This window comes from Idiotropiscis lumnitzeri, chromosome 12, assembly GCF_059441095.1.
Source record: "Idiotropiscis lumnitzeri isolate Australia: NSW breed Sydney's pygmy pipehorse chromosome 12, RoL_Ilum_1.0, whole genome shotgun sequence".
Classification (NCBI taxonomy): Eukaryota; Metazoa; Chordata; class Actinopteri; order Syngnathiformes; family Syngnathidae; genus Idiotropiscis; species Idiotropiscis lumnitzeri.
Genome location: NC_142402.1, coordinates 9,154,424 through 9,174,420, shown reverse-complemented (window position 1 = coordinate 9,174,420; position 19,997 = coordinate 9,154,424). Strand labels below are relative to the sequence as shown.

At 38.6% G+C, this 19,997-nt stretch overlaps 1 protein-coding gene across 2 annotated transcripts; it reads left to right on the top strand.

The window, feature by feature from the left end:
* Positions 1-1,269: 1,269 nt before the first annotated feature.
* On the top strand, positions 1,270-17,331 carry LOC148325768 (major facilitator superfamily domain-containing protein 8-like). Of its 2 annotated transcripts, XM_088311518.1 has the most exons (11): positions 1,270-1,360; positions 1,701-1,886; positions 3,040-3,102; positions 3,182-3,301; positions 3,787-3,866; positions 6,161-6,452; positions 9,725-9,798; positions 11,149-11,362; positions 14,195-14,317; positions 14,570-14,700; positions 16,703-17,331. In XM_088311518.1, exons 1-11 carry the CDS (start codon positions 1,285-1,287, stop codon positions 16,781-16,783), a joined length of 1,440 nt encoding a protein of 479 aa, XP_088167644.1. In that variant the 5' UTR covers positions 1,270-1,284; the 3' UTR covers positions 16,784-17,331. The 2 variants fall into 2 exon arrangements, with proteins under 2 accessions (XP_088167644.1, XP_088167643.1); XM_088311517.1 differs by lacking the exons at positions 1,270-1,360; positions 1,701-1,886 and adding an exon at positions 2,881-2,950.
* The last annotated feature ends 2,666 nt before the right edge of the window (positions 17,332-19,997 follow it).

Here is a 19,997-nt window from a genome sequence, read left to right as displayed (position 1 = left end):
CTGCCCAGGGGTCCACTGAAAGAGTGAGACAGATGGCTTGAGTAAGAGTGGCTGTTTTAACTGTGCCTGAGAGAGGGAGCTACAGGCATGTGCAGCCAAGAATTAGTCAACTCCGCCCCGGGTTTGTTAGCTGCTATGAAACACATCAAGAGGGTTCAACTCAAAATAGTAGAGAAGTGATCAAAAATCTGAGGGGGGGGAGGGGGGGGGGAGGATGAGATTCGTTGTTTTGGTGACATTTCTTTAGGGTAGGATTGTCTTTTTTTTTTTTTTTTAAACATAGCAAATGGTAGGAGAGCCACAATGATCAGAATTCACATCGCGATGAGTCAGTATGTCGTCGCTGTCGGCCGGAATCCTCACGTTTAAAAATGACTACTTTTCAGGAAAAAGAGAACTTCACAGACAGTGTGTAGCGGCACTGTAGTCAGGGCTTGAGAAGAGAACAAGTCTCTGGAAAGCTCTGATTTGGCCTTGCCCTTACAACTGCTCAGCCTGCAGAGGCCAATTGTAAGCCAAGTCCTCTTCTCAAATGAGACTTTTTAAAATAACAGTCTCCTCAGTTTAGCCGACAACTGAGCCACAAGTCAGCAAATCAAGCACTGTACTGAACTCAGAGGCATTGTTGGATGCCCCTGACCTGACGTGTTAAAGATTAACTCATTCGCTGCCAGCCGAGTAAACAAGAATGAATCTTTGACGTCTTCAGCCGTCAATGGCAGTCAACGAGTTAAAGAGGACGACAGGCATCCTTGTCGTGCGCTCTTATGTCCAACGTTGATTTTAATTCGCAATCCACAGAAAACACGATCCCTCACCGGCTACCTCAATTCTTTTCAGCTCCTCAATGTGTTTGATGAAACTCTAGACAACAAAATTAAAAATGTATAAAGCTCAGTGTACTTGTGTAACCCTCAGTGTAACCCAAAGACATTTCCTTGATCGTCCGGCTCACAACGTGACGCCACACTTCATCTCCGATGTGACTCAAAGAGAATTTAATCTTTAACATAAATGCCAAATGGAAAACCGACTGGAGTACTGCTGTCATCTCAGACCGGACAGATTTGATGTGCTCTGACCAGCTTTTTCATTCGTCACTCTGCGGGGCTTCAACACATGATCTCTGTTTTCATCATGCTCCAAAAGGACTTTTTTCAAATGGTGCAACCCGGGTAAGGCACTGTAATTGGAAATGTGGTGTGCCTCATTATCTGATTTTGCCACAGCACCGCGTTTCTGCAGCACATGTACAGAGGCCATTGTGTAAAAAGTCACAGCACCATGGATTATCTCCAGAAGAGGAATCTAACTTTTATTACCATCGGACTAATATTTATGCTCAGCGGCATAGAGTATGGTAAGTTCATCTTGATATTCAAAATAAGCAGTAATGGAGTATAAATACTTTGTTACTGGACTTAAGTTGATTTTCCATCCATTCAAACTGGCAAATGAAGTAACTAAGTGGAGTCAATGTTGTACTTGTACCGCTTTTTTCAAACAAGTATCTGTCCTTCGACGTACTTGTTGTACAGAGTGTGAGGACTTATGCCAACTTGAAAAACAAACTCATTAGGGTCGGAAAAAAAACATTCAGAATGTTGTCTTCATTCTTCCACTGAGGAGTTTTTATTCCTGCCATACACAATTTCAGAAGTTGTTGTGGTCATTCATTGATCCCCTTCTGTTGTTTTCAGCTGTCATTCTGCCCACAATATGGCGATATCTCCAGATCCTGGAGGCGCCTCCATATTTCTTGGGTTTGGGTCTGTCTGCTTTCAGTCTAAGTGGGCTTCTCACTGGACCACTATTTGGCTGCTGGTCAGACCGTAGCAGAACCACCAAGCCCATGATTCTCTTCTCCAATCTTTTTGAGATTGCTGGTGAGTTGCAAATCCACACGAACATAATCCCGTCACGTGACATTTTGATGGTTCATTGGACCAGTTCAACTGGCATCCTGAGTTTATTCTCATGACAATATAAAGTGGCATTTGAATTTGGGATCTTTTTTCATCGAAGGAAAATCAGATTGAAGACCTTGTGGGGTGAATTCAGGACATGTATCTAAATACTTAGTACATAGATGAAGACTGATAACTATCTAGTGCTCAACTGTGCAGCTATTTGTGTGCACACAAGCCTTTAAAAAAAGGGCAGTTTGCTTCATTGTGGATGTGAACACTGCAAACTATCTCATTCCGTTTAAATATGGCGCATGCACATCTGGCATAGAGATAACTCATTGCAGATCGCGGCATTGTCAATGCGCTTGTCTGGTGTGGCAACAGACAACACAAGCTGCTAGTAACGGCTGTCGATTTAGATATTAATACTATTCTAGGGTGACCAGATATTCAAATTTAAAAACACTACAAATTTGTTGAAAATCAAATATACAATAAGTTCTCACCAGGAATTTTATATAACAATTTTCATCGCGAGTAAGCTTTAGCTATCTCTAAATGCTATCTTGGTTGACAGTTCAACAGTGCTAAACTAGTCAATTTATTCACCATTATCTAACCTTTTTTTTTTTTTTGTCCCCGCAACTTCTGGAAATTGACTGTGACGATTATCTTGCGTCTGTACCGCATTCTAACGTTGGAAATATGCCACCAGAAAAGCTCAGTTTGCTTTGGGTCTGACCGCCGACCGCAGCATTAGGCATGATAATAATAACTTAATGAGCGTATACATGTTGAAGTTCCTACTAGTATATCCTACCAGCAACTAGGAGTGGATTAACATTTCAAAGGCCACGTCAATCAAATATCTCGTCGCACCAGATACTGATGTGTTTTCCAATCCCCCCCACCGACCCATCCAACACAGCCAAAGGCGAACATTTGCAACACAGTCTAATCAGCATCTTGATATGCCACACCTGTGTGGTGGATGGGAAGGAGAAAGATTAACGCTCACGAACACTTATTCGGACAGACATGTAAACAACATTTTGAGAGAAATAGGTCTTTTGTGTGCAGTTGTCAAGTGTTTGTTTCACTCTGTTTTTTGTTTTCATTATTTTCCCAGGTAACTTCATGTATTTTATCGGCTATTCAAAGTGGCTGTTAGTAAGCAGTCGCCTTGTGACAGGTTTGACGCACACAAACACGCAGCAGCTGCCTATCAGGGCTTTGGTGTGTGCAATCGTTGGACACTGTTTTCCTCTCAGGTGTCGGTGCAGGTGCAGGTTCCTCCATCTTCGGTTTCCTGACTCAGTGCACCCGGCCAGAGGAACGAGCCGGTGTTTTTGCTGCCATCATGGCCTGTCGACAAGCAGGCCTACTTGTGGGTCAGTAGACTTGCTCACTTATTCTGACCAACCTAGCTTGACTCAAGCTGTTTAAAACACTATAATGTGCGAAAATGACAGACTACTAGACCACTTTTGGACTGACAGACATGAGAAATTGTGTTTCCTGAGTCAACACGACTGATTGAGATGACCCATGGCAGATGCGACAGAAATCGGATTGGACAAAAAAAAAAATGTGAGAGAGAATAAAGCCAATGAGAGAGTTCATGAATAAGAAAATAAATTATATAGAATAAATTAATTGAATAACAGGTCAGTGGTCGGCGCTTCTGAGAGTGTTTACAATGCACACACACACATACACACGCGCACACACACGCACACGCACAGGCTTGCATCCATCGCCATGTCTCCACCACACATGCCTCTGAGGAAATATCACACAGAAAAAAAATATCTCCAAGGTGGAGCTGTTGTGTTATTCCGTCTCATCTTTAAAGAACTTCCTCCTGTCTCTCCAGGGCCGGCGTTCAACCTGTTTCTGCGCCTGTGTAATTTCAAAGTTGGACCCTTTGTTGTCAACAAGTTTACATCTCCTGGGGTAACTGCATCCTGATCAATAATCTAAGGTTCCCCCAAAACCTCATCAGCACAGCGGCAATGTGCAGAAATTGAGCGCTCCTCCTTAGTCGACTCCCTTGGAGTAAGAATAGAACTTGCTGCTAAGACTTTCAACAACAGGCATTGATCGACACTTCATTTGGTTTTGCTGCATAATTTAGAAGAAGAAAAACAATCATTTAATTTTCTCAAGGGGAATACACTTTTACACTCTTGTTGTTTTTTGCATATAAATGAACATGATACTCAAGTAATTTGGTATTTGGTGCATTGCTCAAGGGCACCTCAGCTGTGCTCAGAAGCAAACAGTGCTCTCCTTGAGCAGTCCAAATTACAATAATTAACTCTATGGCTGTCATTTTCGTATTAAGATCCCCAAGGCTTGCCCAAATCATGTTTACCTTATTTTGCTACCTAAAATTAGGAATTCATACAAGACATTACAGTTTGATAACCTTGCTAATAAAAAAAGTTATATATAATTGGACATTTAGTGAAAGTGGCAGGCAAAATTGAGCATTATTGTCTTAAAAGAACACAATATATATATATATATATATATATATATATAAAATAAAAATAAAATTAAATAAATTAAATACTAAATAGATACTAATAAATAGATAATAAGTATGTAAATGAAATTAAAATAATAAACCTCTCTTGTACTGCTGCTGTGCAAAACATTTTTGCACACAGTTACGTTGGTGAAATTCAGATTCAGATAACTTTGTTCATCCCTTTGTGACGAGCGCATAAATGTATGACTGCTGGGTGTTTAATTGTATGGAAAAAAAAATCATTTTAGGTACAGTAAGGTAGTGGTTCTCAAATGTAAGTTTTAGTACCACTGGGTGGTACTTGAAGGCACTTCAGCAAGTACAAAGTTGTAGAACTTTTTTTTTTTTTAGTAAGAATTAAGTAAATGGTTTCTTTTTGATAAATCTTTACTATGATCCTAAAGAAGGACACTTCACGTTGATACTTATTTTATAGTCGTAACTGTAGAGCTATTTGGAAATGAAGACATAACTAAAAAAAGTAGACGTATACAACGACTTAAGAAATTATCTGGATCCAGTTTATTTTATAATGTGCAACCACTTTGACAACAACAGAATTGAGTCAATTCAACAAAAACTTTTTTTACTCGACATCAATTAAACTATTGAGTACCACAGCAGTAAGGGATCAAAATTGCAAGACAAATTACTTTTGTTTTGTTTGAATTAGTTCACCATTAGTTGACTATTTAATTGAAACCGCAAAACCTAAAATACATAGATTTTTTTTTTTTTTTTAGGAAAGTGCCACGTCAATTGTTTGCCTTCTTTTTAGAAAATTAAAGATGCAGACAAGAGCAGCAGTAACTGAAAAGTGTGAATGATTATGTTCTAAATACATGAATAACACTGGGTAACAATTTTTGTTGAGTTAGGCCTGACTGCTGTTTTTAATGGGGAAGTCAACCCCAAAATCTTCTTTACAAGAATATGTTCTCTGCGGGCTCACTAGTCGAAACTTGGCAGAATATGAGTTAAGCAGTATAACCCACCCGTTTTTAGCCATCTTAGAGCACGGCCATTTTATTACTTCTGTCAACTGAAAATGACATCACAGTTGTTCAGGGCTCATGTAACGACCAATCAGGACTCAGTGTCAGATTGGGCGTTAGATGTGCCCTGAGCAATTGTTATGTCATTTTCAGTTGACAGAGATGATAAAATGGGCGCCCCCCGAGATGGCTAAAAACAGGTGGACTTTGATGCTTCACTCTTATTCCACAAATGCATTATTAATCAGAATGCTATGGTTAAACTAATGAAAGTGCATAGAACATTTTATTGCATACTTTTTTTTTGGGGGGGTTGACCTCCCCTTTAACAAATGTGTATCTTTGTAACAATAAGATTAACACTAATTTACAATGGTGTGCTCATGGTTAGAAGGTTAAGAGAAAAGCCAGCAGTAATTATTCCGACTATGCTAGCTTTCTATTTGCAGATATTGATAATTCAGTCTTATTGGGAGCTGCACACACCTCTCACCACACTCTCAATTGTGACTGCTAAAACAAGTTGCCACATAGTTGTAATTGAGTTCAATTGTATTGAGCTGTGGAGTCTTACTTCAGATAATCAGTGTAATTTTGCTTATCTGGTAAGCCGTGGACAAAAAAAACGGAGATTTATTTTTTAATTTTTTCCCCCAGTGTTATTGGTATGGGTACCATTATATGTATTTCCTGAATTATTTTCTTCTTCGTCCTCCCAGATCTTCATGTGCTTGTTGTGGTTGCTGCTCCAGTTTGTGGTCCTGGCAATGTACTGGGACTTACCGGCCATCGACACCACAGAGGAGGCCGTATTGATGACGGACCTGAAACTGGAGGAAGACGAAGAGGATGAAGACGAGCCGCTGATGGGCTCGGATGGTATGCAGGTGCACACTTACAAAGCTGTCAACTCCACCCCAAAGGAGATCTCCCCCTCGTCTGAAATGCAACCTCTCCACGATGCCTCATCGTCTGGATCCAAAGCGTTCGATAACTTCAGCTTCAGTGCAGGTGAGCCAGCATCTTTGAAAGCCTGTCTGGATTTTTGACTGCTTTATTTCGGGTAAGAAGAGACATCAATGGAATTCCGATTAGTTTCATACATATGCCCTACACAGACATAAACTTGTATTCCACATGTGTGTCTCTGGCAAAATGTGTTATCTGACAAAACCTCGAAAAATGTTTTTTGCTCAAACAGAACGCCACTCATCACCAAAAGAACACCATACCTACAATAACATGGTAGTGACATGCTTTAGCTCAAAAGACAAGAAAAAAAGACAGCAAAAGCACTCTAGAACATCTGAACTTTATTTGGGGTTAATCAGAGGCAGTTTATATGGTTGGTGGTGTGTGCTCATTCCCTTTTAACATGAATTTAAATGTGATTGCTTAATTCTGAACACAGCCACATCACCGGTTATACAGGGGTGGGCAAACATTTTGATTGGCGGGCCACAATGGGATCTAAAATTTGACAGAGGGGCCGGAGCAGGAGCAGATGGATGGAGTCTTTTGGTTACCTCACCTCATCGGAGAAAAAAAATACATTTAATTTTAAATGAAAGTGAACAAAAGCACGACAACAATATATATGTCTTTGAAAAACCACAATATTTAGAAAATAAAACATTAACACGGTTTATTCATTTAATTTTTTTCAAGTTCAGCGGGCCGGATTAAAATGTTTAACGGGCCGCATGTGGCCCCCGGGCCGTAGTTTGCACACGCCTACGTTGTAAGAGGTTGTGCACACATGTTTTTCCCATTACATTAGGTGAAGTCATTTATACAAACAAACATAAAAATCAGAAGAAACTGGAGACAAGATTATTATTTTTTTGTGACCTTTTTGGTCGGTGGTATGCTTGTGTGATTTTTGTAATATAAACTATGCACCTTGACTCAATAAAGGTTGGGAATAACTGCTCTACAAGAATAGTGTCAGTTTACACGTAAACAGGCATTGAACGCTAGCATTGATTATCTATATTCCATACTGTTGGGCGCATTGTACAGTACGCGTGCGTGTGTCCAACCCTGATATTGATTTTTTCATTCTGTGAAAATGTGGCAAAGGAATGGCTAGACGGACAGCTCACTATTGACTAAGCATGCTGCGTTGACTCGAAATGGAGAAAGAAATGGTCGTGTGCTCAACGTTCTTCTCATTGATTTTCTTGTGTCGGGAAAAGTTACAACCAGCCCAGAATATTCTGCAACAAAAGATGGGAAATACGCATTCCTAGTAGCAAGACAGCTCTTCATCATTGATCTTATTTTTTAATATAGTCATATCTTCAACAGTCCGTCGTTGTTTTGGTTTGAAAGGGGTTGATCTTCGACAGAGTTGCTGCAGTAGCAGAAGGCTCTGCAGTAACTTTCTGTCTATAATGTTAGTCTGCAGTACCCTACAGGCGAAAGTTTTGGCTCAGTAGGGTGCCGAGTGAGCTTTGTTTATCGGCTCAAACCGCAGTGAAAGTCCTCATCAGTCAGCTGATCAATGTGTGTCCAAGTCGATAAAGAATGAGTAGAAGAACAATTTTGTTCAGGGACACGTGGGAGCCTATTTTCGTTGACTGAGGGTAAACATTCTCAGTTCATATAGCTCATCCTTCCAGGCATTGAGATGAACTTCTGATAGAACCCCAAAAAAATAACAAACGTTAATCACGCATTTTAAAGTTTCATAGTGATAAAGTTCAATAATATGTTGAAAAACATCACCGCATGGTCACTATCTGTTACCTGGTACATACCAATTTTCAAAGCTGGGCACTTGACATTTGACGCAGCCATTATGGCAATGTGCGTTTGTTCAAAAACAAAGGCAAAAACAAAACAAAAAAAAAAAAGGAAAAGAGAGCCCATGTTCCTCGACTTACGGTAACAAATTTGTTTAATGACATCACGCCTGCTAATCAGCTACTGGCTTTGCAATTAGCAAACGTAGAACGAGTTGAAATGCTACGCATACTTTCCAATATTTCCTCCCTACCGCCTGTTCCGTTTTTCGCTATTTTGTGTGTATGTGCGCGCCACGTCCAGTCTCTCGTTATAAGTCGGAGGACGCTGTCTCCCCGTCAAAGGACGACGGAGGACATGCCACACTATGCGGCACGACGTACAAAAGTCCTGACATGCCAGACTTTGGTCGTGCTAGTTTTTAAGCATCCCGGCGCCAAATGACCAATCGTTGAATATGTAATAGGGGTGAGGCTGCATCAAGACAACTCCAAATCAGCTATGAGACGCGACGTTTGCCTCCGACACATCTGTCCTGCCAAAATCAGGCTACATTCCTGTAGTCTGACGTCAGCATTAATCAAAATGCACAAACTGTTTATTTTGTACATTCAGTGTAATAATGTTATTACTACAATCTATGTTTATATAATTTCCTGTACCATAGAGTCCACTTTGAATTTTTAAAACTAATAACAATTATTGCTGTGTTTTTTCGGTTGGCTGGCACAGATTAATATCACCTTCCATTCATCTCAAAAAGATCATTTGAGATGCGTGTTTTGAGTTACAAGCATACTCACGGGATGAATTAAACGTGTATCTCAGGCCACTTCTGTACCGTTATACTATCATATGTTTTTGAATTAATTTGACAAAACTTTGTTCATTTAAATTTTTTTTTTATGGGCTGTGTTTTTTTTTTTTATGTGAATAGTATGGATTTGATTATAAAGGCAATAGCTGACACTTCTCTTGTATTCGATTATATACTAGGTATATGATGATTACGTTTACATTTTCACCACATCGCTGCCGAACAAACTCCGATCTGTCTATACATTTATTGTGCATCGAAAGCATGTGTGCATCCAAGGACTGCAATACCAAGCAGTTCCCTTCGGCCATCTGGCCAAGCCACATCCAAATTTAGCAGCAATAGTAGCTCAGTTTTCACTCCTTTCCAAGTCCATTCTCAACAATTCCTTCTGGGGAAGATAGGATCAAAATTTGGAATTGATTAGAATACACTTTGTTCTTGTCTTTATTGCATTTTGGACACAAGAAAAACAAGCAAGCCATTTATCTCCCACGAAAATCACTGACAGGCCAAGATGTACACAGCCTGCCACTTCAATCGTAACTCACCAACTATTTTTTTTTTTTCTTTCTTCTCTTGGAGCTTCTCTTTCTCGGCATAAATCGCCGGTTTAAGCTTTCAATTTAATGGTAGCACTTGAGCTGATTTTATGATATTTTTCCCCCCTTTCGTAGCTCAGTGCAGCTCTCTCTCATTTTTGTCGTTCACTCCTTAGAGTTCCTGAGGGAGGAGGTGATTGTTCTTCTCACTGCTCAGTTCATCACTCTCTTCAATCAGACTGCGCTGGAGGTGAGAACTGCCACACAGCCTGCACCTATCAGCCCAAATTCCCCAAAGACTACATTTCACGCTGTTTTAGACAGTCTTAACCTCATCTCGCCCGAAAAATAGATCCATTTGAGTAACAGATCAGTCATTCTGAGAATTCATCTGATGTGAAGCGCATTTTAGAATATCAGAAGAAAGAACATCAATGTACTGTATCTTACCCACAGGCAGAAAATGTACGCACACTCTGTACTTAAGTAGACGTACAGATACAGAAAAGAAGTGGAAGAACTTCTTCCAAAGATTCCACGTCCACTCCATGTTGCTGCTGCAAATCCCGAGACAGTATCTCAATTAATCAATCCAAATTTCTCCCACATCGACTTTATCTCTTTCTATTTACATTTTTTTTGCGTCGTATCAACATCCGAAAGGTTGACACAAGTAACAAGCTCAAAAATGTATTTTGAGTGAAAAAAAAAACAAGAGAGAGTTTTTATTACAAAAAAAGGTGCATTACTGATTTTAAGATGATGACTGGATGTCATTGCATACTTTGGAAGCTTGATCAGCTGACCTGAAGCAAATCAATCTCAAAATGACCTCTGAAGTACACAAGGGTGGCCATAATTGGAGTTGCTATATTTGCACCCTTTGCCGGATTGCAGTTAAGAGGCGAACTTGGAGACCTTTGAGGAAGGACTGGCTGACTCCAAAATGAAGTGCACTCCTGTGATCCAGTCGATGTGATGAAATGTCCATGAAATTTAATTCTACCCTAGTCATTCATGGGAGGTATCTCTCTTAAAGATACAAAGCATTATGGGTATTTTTCATCCCTGATTGTCTGGAAGAAATTGTGCAACCACTTGGTTCCACAAACTTTTACAGAGAAAGGGTTGTATTTTTGTTCACAGCACATCTGAACAATAAGGGGTGGTGGGCGGTCTCCAAGTGCTCATGTGGCGCATGTCTGCTTCTGCCATGGTGAGACTCGATTGTGAAATTAGCGTACCGCACTTAAAAGGAATTATAGAAGCCGCTTTAATTGGCAATGATTGAAGTTGGTTGTGACTACTCCCACAGTGTCGCAACCCTCCTTCTCGCAGAACTGCCGTTCTGCACTTCACACACACATGGCGCAGGATCTTAACCCCGGTCAAGAATTTAAATCTCAAAGTGTTTCATTGTTTTGACAGAACGATCAAACATTATTGGCCGGGATTACCATCTGTTTAATATGAGAAAATGAAAACATGTTCTTGCTGGTCTCCGTGATGCTTGTGAAGAATTGCTCTAATGAGGGTGTCCTCCTTTACTCTGACTGAAACGTTTCACGTATGCCAGTGACCTTTTCACCGTACGTTGCAGACGATGGTGACTCCACTGACGCAACGCTACTTCGGCTTTGGCGAGTTGGGCAACAGTGTGATGTACAGCCTGTGTGGGGTGGAAGTCATCCTGGGCTTCCTCTTTGTTCGCTGGCTGAGCGGGAAGGTGGCTGACCGTGCAGTGCTGGCTGTGGGCCTGGTCATCTGTTGCACCGCCTGTATCTGGTGCCTCGTGTTCCTCTGCAACCTTCAAGGTACTAAGCAACCCAAGCAACACATTCCCCGCTTTATTGCACTTCGTTGTTCAGACCCTCGCTGTATGGCGTTTTTTGAAGAATGAAAATGTCAGCGATTATTGATGGAAAAAGTCTACACACCCCTGTTCAAATTCAAGTTTATTTTGTATTAAAAAAAAAAAAAAAAAACTCTTTCAAATTAATCTCGGCTATAACCCGTATAACTCAATTGGACAGCTGAGCTTTATTTTGGGTTAACCTGAGGCCCTTTAAATTGTGACAGGCATGTACTGACTCCCATATATAGCATTGGTTATTTCCGAACACAGCTAAATCCACATCTATGAGCGGGTGTGCACACTTTTGCAACCGTTAATTCAGTTCTTTATTTTTACTACACCCTTGAAATAGTTGATTATTTTATATAACAAAATCCATTCCGAGATGTGTAGACTTTTTTTTTTCTGCGTGTCTTTCAACTGCTTTTTTTTTAACAGCAAGATTTTTTATAAAAAATCCTTAAATTATTGTTATGAATTTATCTAAAAAATAATATTATTGTTATTATTTTTACGACTGTAACAACTGAATTTACCTTGTGGGCACAACAATGGATGTCTTATTTAGACTAAATTGCTGTTATGTTTTTTTTATGTTTTTTTTTATAGTATACAGTGAGCCTTAGGGAGTGAGCTCTGCAAAATCTGCAAGTTATTGAAGCCCCTGTAAAAAATGACTTCCACTTCACCGTAATTGCGTATAGATGCCACACAATAGCAAAAAACTCCTGCGATTGTTACTGCTTTGGCCCTGAGTGCGATAAGAACAAATGGGTGAGTTTTTCAGCTCATAAACGAGGACAGGTTTCTCCAAAAGTCTGCGAATGGGCAATTAAAAATATGACATTCTTCCAATGTGAATCCTTGACTTTAACATCAAATATAACAAATTGATCTCGGAAAAATATGACTTTATTCTCTTATTGCCACTTTCTAACCCAACAAATTATATCTTTGATAAAGACAGGTTTCTTGATTAAAAAAAAATATAACTTTGCTCTGATAGCTTTTAACCTTTTAATTCTGATGACATGTATCAGTACACATGGTAGCTACGTTTAATCGGCACCAGGGCTATAAAGGGGACCTTGGAAAATGTTGTGCACAAAAAGCTTGAGAAGCCCCTGCTTTGTAGTGAATGTACTCTGTAAATGATATCACTCAGCATTTGTAAGGCCATCTGGAGCTCATGGAGGCAAACTGGATCCTGTGTCTCCACGTTGGTGCGCGTCTGCCTCGGCGTGTCACGTTTATCACTGTGATGACAAACGACAGGTGCCGGGGCGGGAAATTGCCTGAGTACATATAAAGGGATTACGGTAATCTCATTAGACCAGAATGCTATTTGTTAAAGCGTATCATACATTTGTAAACTATTTGTTACAGCTGAAACAGCAAAACAAAGAAACCAATCTCAATGTTGACGTACCTGCAAATGTGATTTGGTCTTGGACCATTTAGAAGCATGTCTGATTGATCGAATTGCATTTTAAAAATGAGATTACAGGCTTTCACTTGAGAGAGGAACATGCACGATTTTTTTGAGTGGGCACAGATTCACACAAGCATGTGCGTGATGCAGAGCAGCCCAGAACAAAAATGGGGAGCTTGGCAGAGGTTTCATTTTCAGATAGAGCTCTCTGTGCTCATGCCAAAACATTTGTGGACACAGGAAGGGCTGGAGCAGTGAATAAAAGATCACAGTCTACCAGCAAGTATATAACTGAGATTTACCAATAGGAAGATTGTATTAGATAGTTAGACGTAAGTCTACACACCCCTGTTGAAAGGACATGCTTTACTGGCATAAAAAAAGGAGACCAAGATAAATTTAAAACCTATTTTGAACTTGTCATGTGACCTATGCGTTTTAATTACATTTTTAAAACCTCTTTGACAGGAGAAGTAAAATTATTATTATTATTATTATTATTATTACAAAACCTGGTATGCAAGAGGAAAAAAAAGAGATCTCATTTTGAATCAGTGCCTAAAAATAATGTTTCATGGTTTCAAAATTCTGTACAAAAAATGTTGATGTTTGTTTTCATTACTATTGTATTTTTTAACACAAAAATGCAGCCCCCAAAATACTGCAAATAATATTTATAATATTTACATTTGTTGAATTATGTGCATAAACACAATATTTCCCTTTTGACACTGACAATTAACATAAGTGTATTCTATCTACAATACCGATGGGACAAAGGGGAACAGCCAAGTATAGATAAATAAAATAAATAAATAAACAAATAAATAAAAGATAAAATAAAATTTTAGAGAAAAAGTAAAAAAATATATAAAAACAACAAAAATGGTTGATAAATGCATGGGAATGAACGAAGAATAAAATAATAATAATAATAATAATAATAATAATAATAATAATAATAATCATAATAATAATAATAATAATAATAATAATAATAATAATAATAATAATAATAATAAATTGTAAAGAAATTATTAAATAAATCAAAACTACAAATACAGTACATTTGGGCAGATATGCTATCCACTAATCTGGCACCAAACTTAAACAACGAAATTAGAAAACACTCTTGAGAACTGTTCTGAAGTTATAAACCTTTGAATCAAAACTATTGTCCAGCAATTGACACATAACTTAATATTAAATACCGTATCTAGGTTTTTACCTTGTTTTTTCATCTTTTTGTGAACGTTAGCCTATGCTTTTTTGAATCATTAAATATTTGCCTCTGTCAAGTAATCTGGATTTGCTTCTGGATGACTGTTGCAATACAAATAAACATGCTTTGCTTCTTAGGTAGCTACGAATGGAAGCTGTCAGCCTTCATTATCGGCGTGTTCTTGCAGCTGTTGGGGCTCCCGTTTGTGGCCGTGTCTCAGGTGTCGCTCTTCTCCAAAGTGACAGCGGAGAAAACACAAGGTGACCTTGGCCACATGCATGTTGCTCAAACACAGTCATAGAAGGTTTTTTTTTTTTGCACAGTAGTTGACTATATCGCTAAGCAAAAAAATATATATATATTAAATAAAATAAATAAATAAATGAAAAAACACACAAAAAAACAACAATTAAAATATTTATATATTAAAGAGTACTATCTATTTGTAATTAATTCATCAGTCAAATGACAAAAAAGGCTAAATTACAAACATTGTGTTCTTCAATCTAAAGGATTCAGCCAAGGTATAAGACGCTCAGTCGGGGGCCTTGCCACCATCATGGGTCCTTTGTGGGCTGGAGGACTGACCAATCATTTATACATAATGATCGGTATGATGTTGGGTCTTCTCTTGATGGTTACAGTAAGTGTCACTTATGTTTTCATTCATTTATGCTGAACATGCCTGAATGTGCCATAAGATGCCGATAAAACCCTGGCTAAATAGAAAACTAGCACTTCAAGTACAAACATGTCTTAATCAAGCGCTCGAAATGTGATTGTGGACGGTTGTTGACTGGCTTGTAACCAGTCCAGGGTGAACTCTTCCCAAAACCAACCGGTATAGACTCCAGCTTACACTGAATGCAGAGTGATAGTTACTTGGTAAAAAAATGGTAATGCTTTGTTCACTCGGAAATGCTGAGTACATTTTACAAGGAGAGTTTTTGGAGTACATTGCACTAATTTATTGAATTATAAAAGTCAAGGGAGACCAAAAACGTTTTGTCACTTTGTAGGAGGATTCCTGGTATAGAGTGGTCGTCTCCCAGACTTTATGGTTTGATCCTCTCCCTCACTATTTCTCTCTCTCTATGTATATCTATTTTGTTTGTGCATCACCTCGCAGACTGGTTCCCTTTTGAATTAAACGATGAATACATATAGTCATATGATAAATTGTGCAAATATAGGACTTGCTGTACTTATGAGACAGCTAGCTAGGCTAGCTTTGTCTTCAAGGAATTATCCAGTCGAGATGGCCCATTTTTCAATATCAAGCTCAGTTTATATATTTTTGATCAGGAAACTGAAATTAGTCATCATTTTCTATTTTATCAATACAACTTGGAGAAATTAGGAAATGAGAGACGACTTGAAAAGGTGTTCTTTGTAATGTGGAATATGTCCCCTCCGCTCTCCCCATGTCTCGTTGGGAGTCATTAAAGGGACTGATCACAAACCCTCCGTTGGAAATCGTTGTACTTTCATTGCTTATAACGTCCAAAAACGGTGATCAATTGGCATCAAAATTCACGTGGACATCCCTACCTATGACCGATTCAACATATCAAAAGGATTAATCTCTCCGTGGCTGATTTACATGAGAATGAGGAAATGTGGAAGTGAGCAGAGCTACAAAGATGGTGTTAGGACGTGGCACATTGCTTCTTTGCTGATCACGGTGAGGACGCGCGGGGCATAAAAGCGCCAGTCGGGATATTTACAGAGACTGAAGTGGGAATGAGTAGACGTGCACATTTATTTGGATGAAGATTGGCCCCAGTTTCTCAATTGTAGGCGACGTTAATCCCTACAACATGCCGTCTAACTTGGAATGTAACAGATTTTTGCATTCCGATTTCTCAGACGACAAAGTAGGTCGTTTTGTATGACAGTTTCAACCATGAGCGTAAGCTTGGCTTACTACTTTTTCAACCGAGGCCACTCTGAGCTACGCGCACACAACTTATCCGAATATGATCCGCTCCAATGCGGCCACACTCGGCTATGGAGTTGGACTCCTCGCTGAAACTTTTGTGTCCCGAATTTTTCAAACTGTGTCAATCCGTCATCCTTCCATTTCTGCACTGCTTATCCTCACTACGTGCCTGAAGTCCAACTTTTTACAGAGTACTGATGTCATTTTTAAATACAAACCCGTTATATAAGTGCAAATGTTAAGCTCGGGCAAGCGTCCCTTTTAATGTCTTTTACGTTTCAAAATTTTTCTTGTTTTGTAGCAAAAAAAAAAATAAAAAAATAAAAACAATTATTTGTTGCGTAATCCTGATTTCAATATTTTTTTTTTACCAGAATCGAGCAGCTCTATTGATTGAAAAGATTTACAAACCATTGGATTATGTTTTTATTTATATTTCACACAACATCCCAACTTTGTTATATTAGGGTTTTTAGACCGACAGACAGATTCTGCCTTGGATGATTTTACAGCCAGGCATTGAATTGTGTTCAGCATTTCAAACTGTAATTTTACCTCTCCACATCCTGAAAGTGAAAACAAAACCCTCAAAACACTGCTATGGGATACACTTGGATGTAACGGCCTTAACTCAGCATGTGTTTGATACTTGACTCACTGTTCTATTCTCTGAAGCGTTTATTACGGGCTGTATATATTCCAGGTTATGGCGGCGCTGTCGTACGGCCGTCTGACTCAGCCCAGAGCTGTGCAGTGTGCACGGAGTTCTGACAGTGGAGGATAGTAAACAAAGAGCTGGAGAGGCGCCACGCAGAGGGAAGGCCCTTCATCTCCGAGAAGATCAATGCAGGCGGACTACAGAGGAAACTCTGACACTGGAAAAAAAGCTTACCGTCATCAATGGTGGGAAGTAACAAAGACTTTGCTTCTGTACTCAAGTGGATTTTTCAGGGATCTGTACTTAAGTATTTATTTTTTTCCTTTGGACTTTTACTTCTACTCCCTGCTTTTTAAAACAGGTAATTGAATTTTTGACCCCTTACATTGTCAAAATAGAGGTTTATGTTTTTTTTCAATAAACTTTTTTGTGTTTGTGTAAAAAAAACCACCATCTTCTGCCGTTAAAAATATTCTCCATCTAATCGAGAACAAAAAAAGATGCTTACAGCAAAAGTCTTTTATCAATTTTTATTTGTTGTCATTAACTAATAAAAATATTGTGTTTTGTTCTGTTCGAACATGTTGCCAGTTCAGCCCTGATTAGCCTGAATTTCAATGTGTCCAATTTAATTTTGCTCTTCCTTATAACTCAACTAAGATTTTTTTCCCCCTTCACGCCAAGTTATTAAAAGTGGCATTGTATATAATTGACAAACACAAAAATAATCAAAACATCCGTACTTTTGTCTATAATTTTTAGTTTTACTGAAATGTGGACTTTGTACGGAATCTTCTCATGTTAATGAGAAACATCTTGAGTTTTCTTTTTGCCCATGTCCGTATTAAAAAATAAATAAATTTCATTATATATGTTAAAACTGTTGACTGACCTGACAGTTGTACACGATTAAGATAAATAAATAAATAAATATCTGCACACTCTGACCCCATCTTGTACCTCTAATTTGATAAGAAAAAACAATTTCTTAATGTAAAATTATCATCGGAAGCACTTTGTTCATGGACACTACAAATATTCATCCGATTCAGATTTGTGTGTTTATGCATCACGCTTTCAATTGGAACAAATTATTTTGACATGCACCGATTGACCAAATATAACATAAATAGTCCGCGTGGAAGAAGAAGCCGTAGCGACTTCCTTGTTACCTGAATAACGCTTCGTCCATTTCCAGTTTAAACATTAGCATAATTTCGTGTATTTTTCCCGTTTGCGTTGTTACATTATGTTTACATTTCCTAATGGAGTTGCAAATGTATCAGTTCAGCATTTTGATCCGAATAAAGGTGTCGATGTAAATATAACCAATCAGTTGATGGAGGGAGACAGAAAAAAATGGTCAAAACAAAAGTTGCTTTTCAACTCAGGCAGCTGAGACAATTCAGAAGCAACACGGAATTAGCAACATTTCTGCTAGGGAGGGAAGTTTATCACCTCTTTTTGGTGATTAATGGATTATACATTCCCCCAAAATGAAATCGAATGCCTTAAACACTTCTAATTGACCTAAAAGCTTGCCAGACAGGAGGTGAAGTCCTTTTATCTGCAGAACTGACTACTAACCATGCATGTGGTTCACTTCTTGACTTCCTAAATCTCACACAAGGGGGCACTGTTGCTCTCATGTAGAAGATGCATGGGGGCATAATTGAGGAAGAAAGTGATTTTTCTCCCAACTAAACTATTTATACTCCCATGTGTTGATGGAAAGATAAGAGATAAGAGAAGAGGTTTTTCCATGTGACCCAACTTCTCATTCCTTGTCTCCAGTCTTTTTTCTGTGAAAAAAAAAACACAAAAAAAAACACTTGAAATGAAACAGTTGACACGCTGAGTGTAAAAGTGGAGCTGTCAACGTCTTATCAGCTTCATGACAGTGAGCTGACAGGAGCGCATGTTCAAAAATAGTGATGCATTGCAGATTGCTTAATATTTATTAAAAAAAAAAAAAGGGAATTTTTATGGCTCAATCAAAACACAAAGCCTTGACTACACCACAAAGAGCATATCTGAAAATGTACCGCCACAGCCCAAATCATACTTGTCAGTTGATAATATTTATTCTTTCCCAATGAAAGCAAAAGCACATTTACAGCTTCATTTTCTCTATTTGTAATTCAGCACTTGTCAAGTTGTTAGCTGTGCACAGTCAGCCACTTCCAGGTTGCATTGTCCCTCAGGATGAGGCGCATGCTACACATCTGTGTGTGTCTGACAGGAGATGGCTGGAAGCAACATGAAGGCAGTCGATTCCTTTTGTAGGGTTGATCACGGGCTTGGACAATCTCGCTGTGTTTTGCATAATTTACAGATAAGGCTCGGTAACCTTTCCATTTTTCAACAATCAGCGTCCGTTGTTTGGCTTTCCGGAGCCTTTTCACCTGAAATGGAAAATCTAATCTCTGGGTCTGAAGGACGTAGTATTCATAAGTACTTTCATGCAATGATCAGCATATTCAGCTACTTGACATTTAAGGGAGATAAGAAAGTGTAGAGAATCAGGTCAAAGATGATTTTACACACTTTGAACTAGCATTTTCAGCATGACTCCTCCTGCTTACTGCAACATCTAAATCGGACGAGCCAACGGAGTTCCTGTGAAGTAAACACTTTATTGGATGAGAAAAATGCTACAAGTATGAGAAGGCAATTCGGAATAAGAACGTGTGCTAGAGGGAGAATGTTGCTTTCATAGTACGTAGCCAAATAAATAAATATGAATTAATCCAAGGTCTGAGATTTGACGTATATGATTACAACACGTATAGGAAATTCTTTTAAAGTTGCATGCATTGGCTTATTTCTCTTAAACAGTTGAAAAAATGCAAATGGATATAGCTTAACTAAAAATGTGGTCATGTTATGGGGGAGAAAAAGCTTCATAGATGAGCATTTCTTATTTCATATTCTTTCTATTTTCATTAAATGCACGGATTTGAGTGTTCCCTGCACGGTAAAATATTATATAATATACGGTCCGTATATCAAACTGTAGTACAAAAACACACGCAATCCAAGTGAGTTGATGGATGATCATTAATGGCTGCAGTTGGCACGCAGCTCCTCAACATCCTGAAGCACTTTTAGTAGCGATCATAATCAATTCCCAGCTAATTCTTAATTGCAAAACAATATGCACTTCAGGATGATTTGTCGTTGCATGGAAATCAAATGTCGGTGGAGTCACTTTTAAACCAGTTGAATAGAGACAAAATGTATACTTTTTTTGGAATATTTGATTTAAAAATTGTAAATAGTAATAGCAAGGAAAACAAACACGAGACAATATGTAACACAACTGTTCATTTCAAAAGAC

Bases quoted from the DNA above. Each gene is read 5' to 3' on its own strand.
- LOC148325768 (XM_088311518.1), top strand. From the start codon at position 1,285: ATGGATTATCTCCAGAAGAGGAATCTAACTTTTATTACCATCGGACTA. The intron at 6,453-9,724 runs GTGAGCCAGCAT...TTCACTCCTTAG, and splicing joins TAACTTCAGCTTCAGTGCAG to AGTTCCTGAGGGAGGAGGTG. The intron at 14,701-16,702 runs GTAAGTGTCACT...TATATATTCCAG, and splicing joins GTCTTCTCTTGATGGTTACA to GTTATGGCGGCGCTGTCGTA.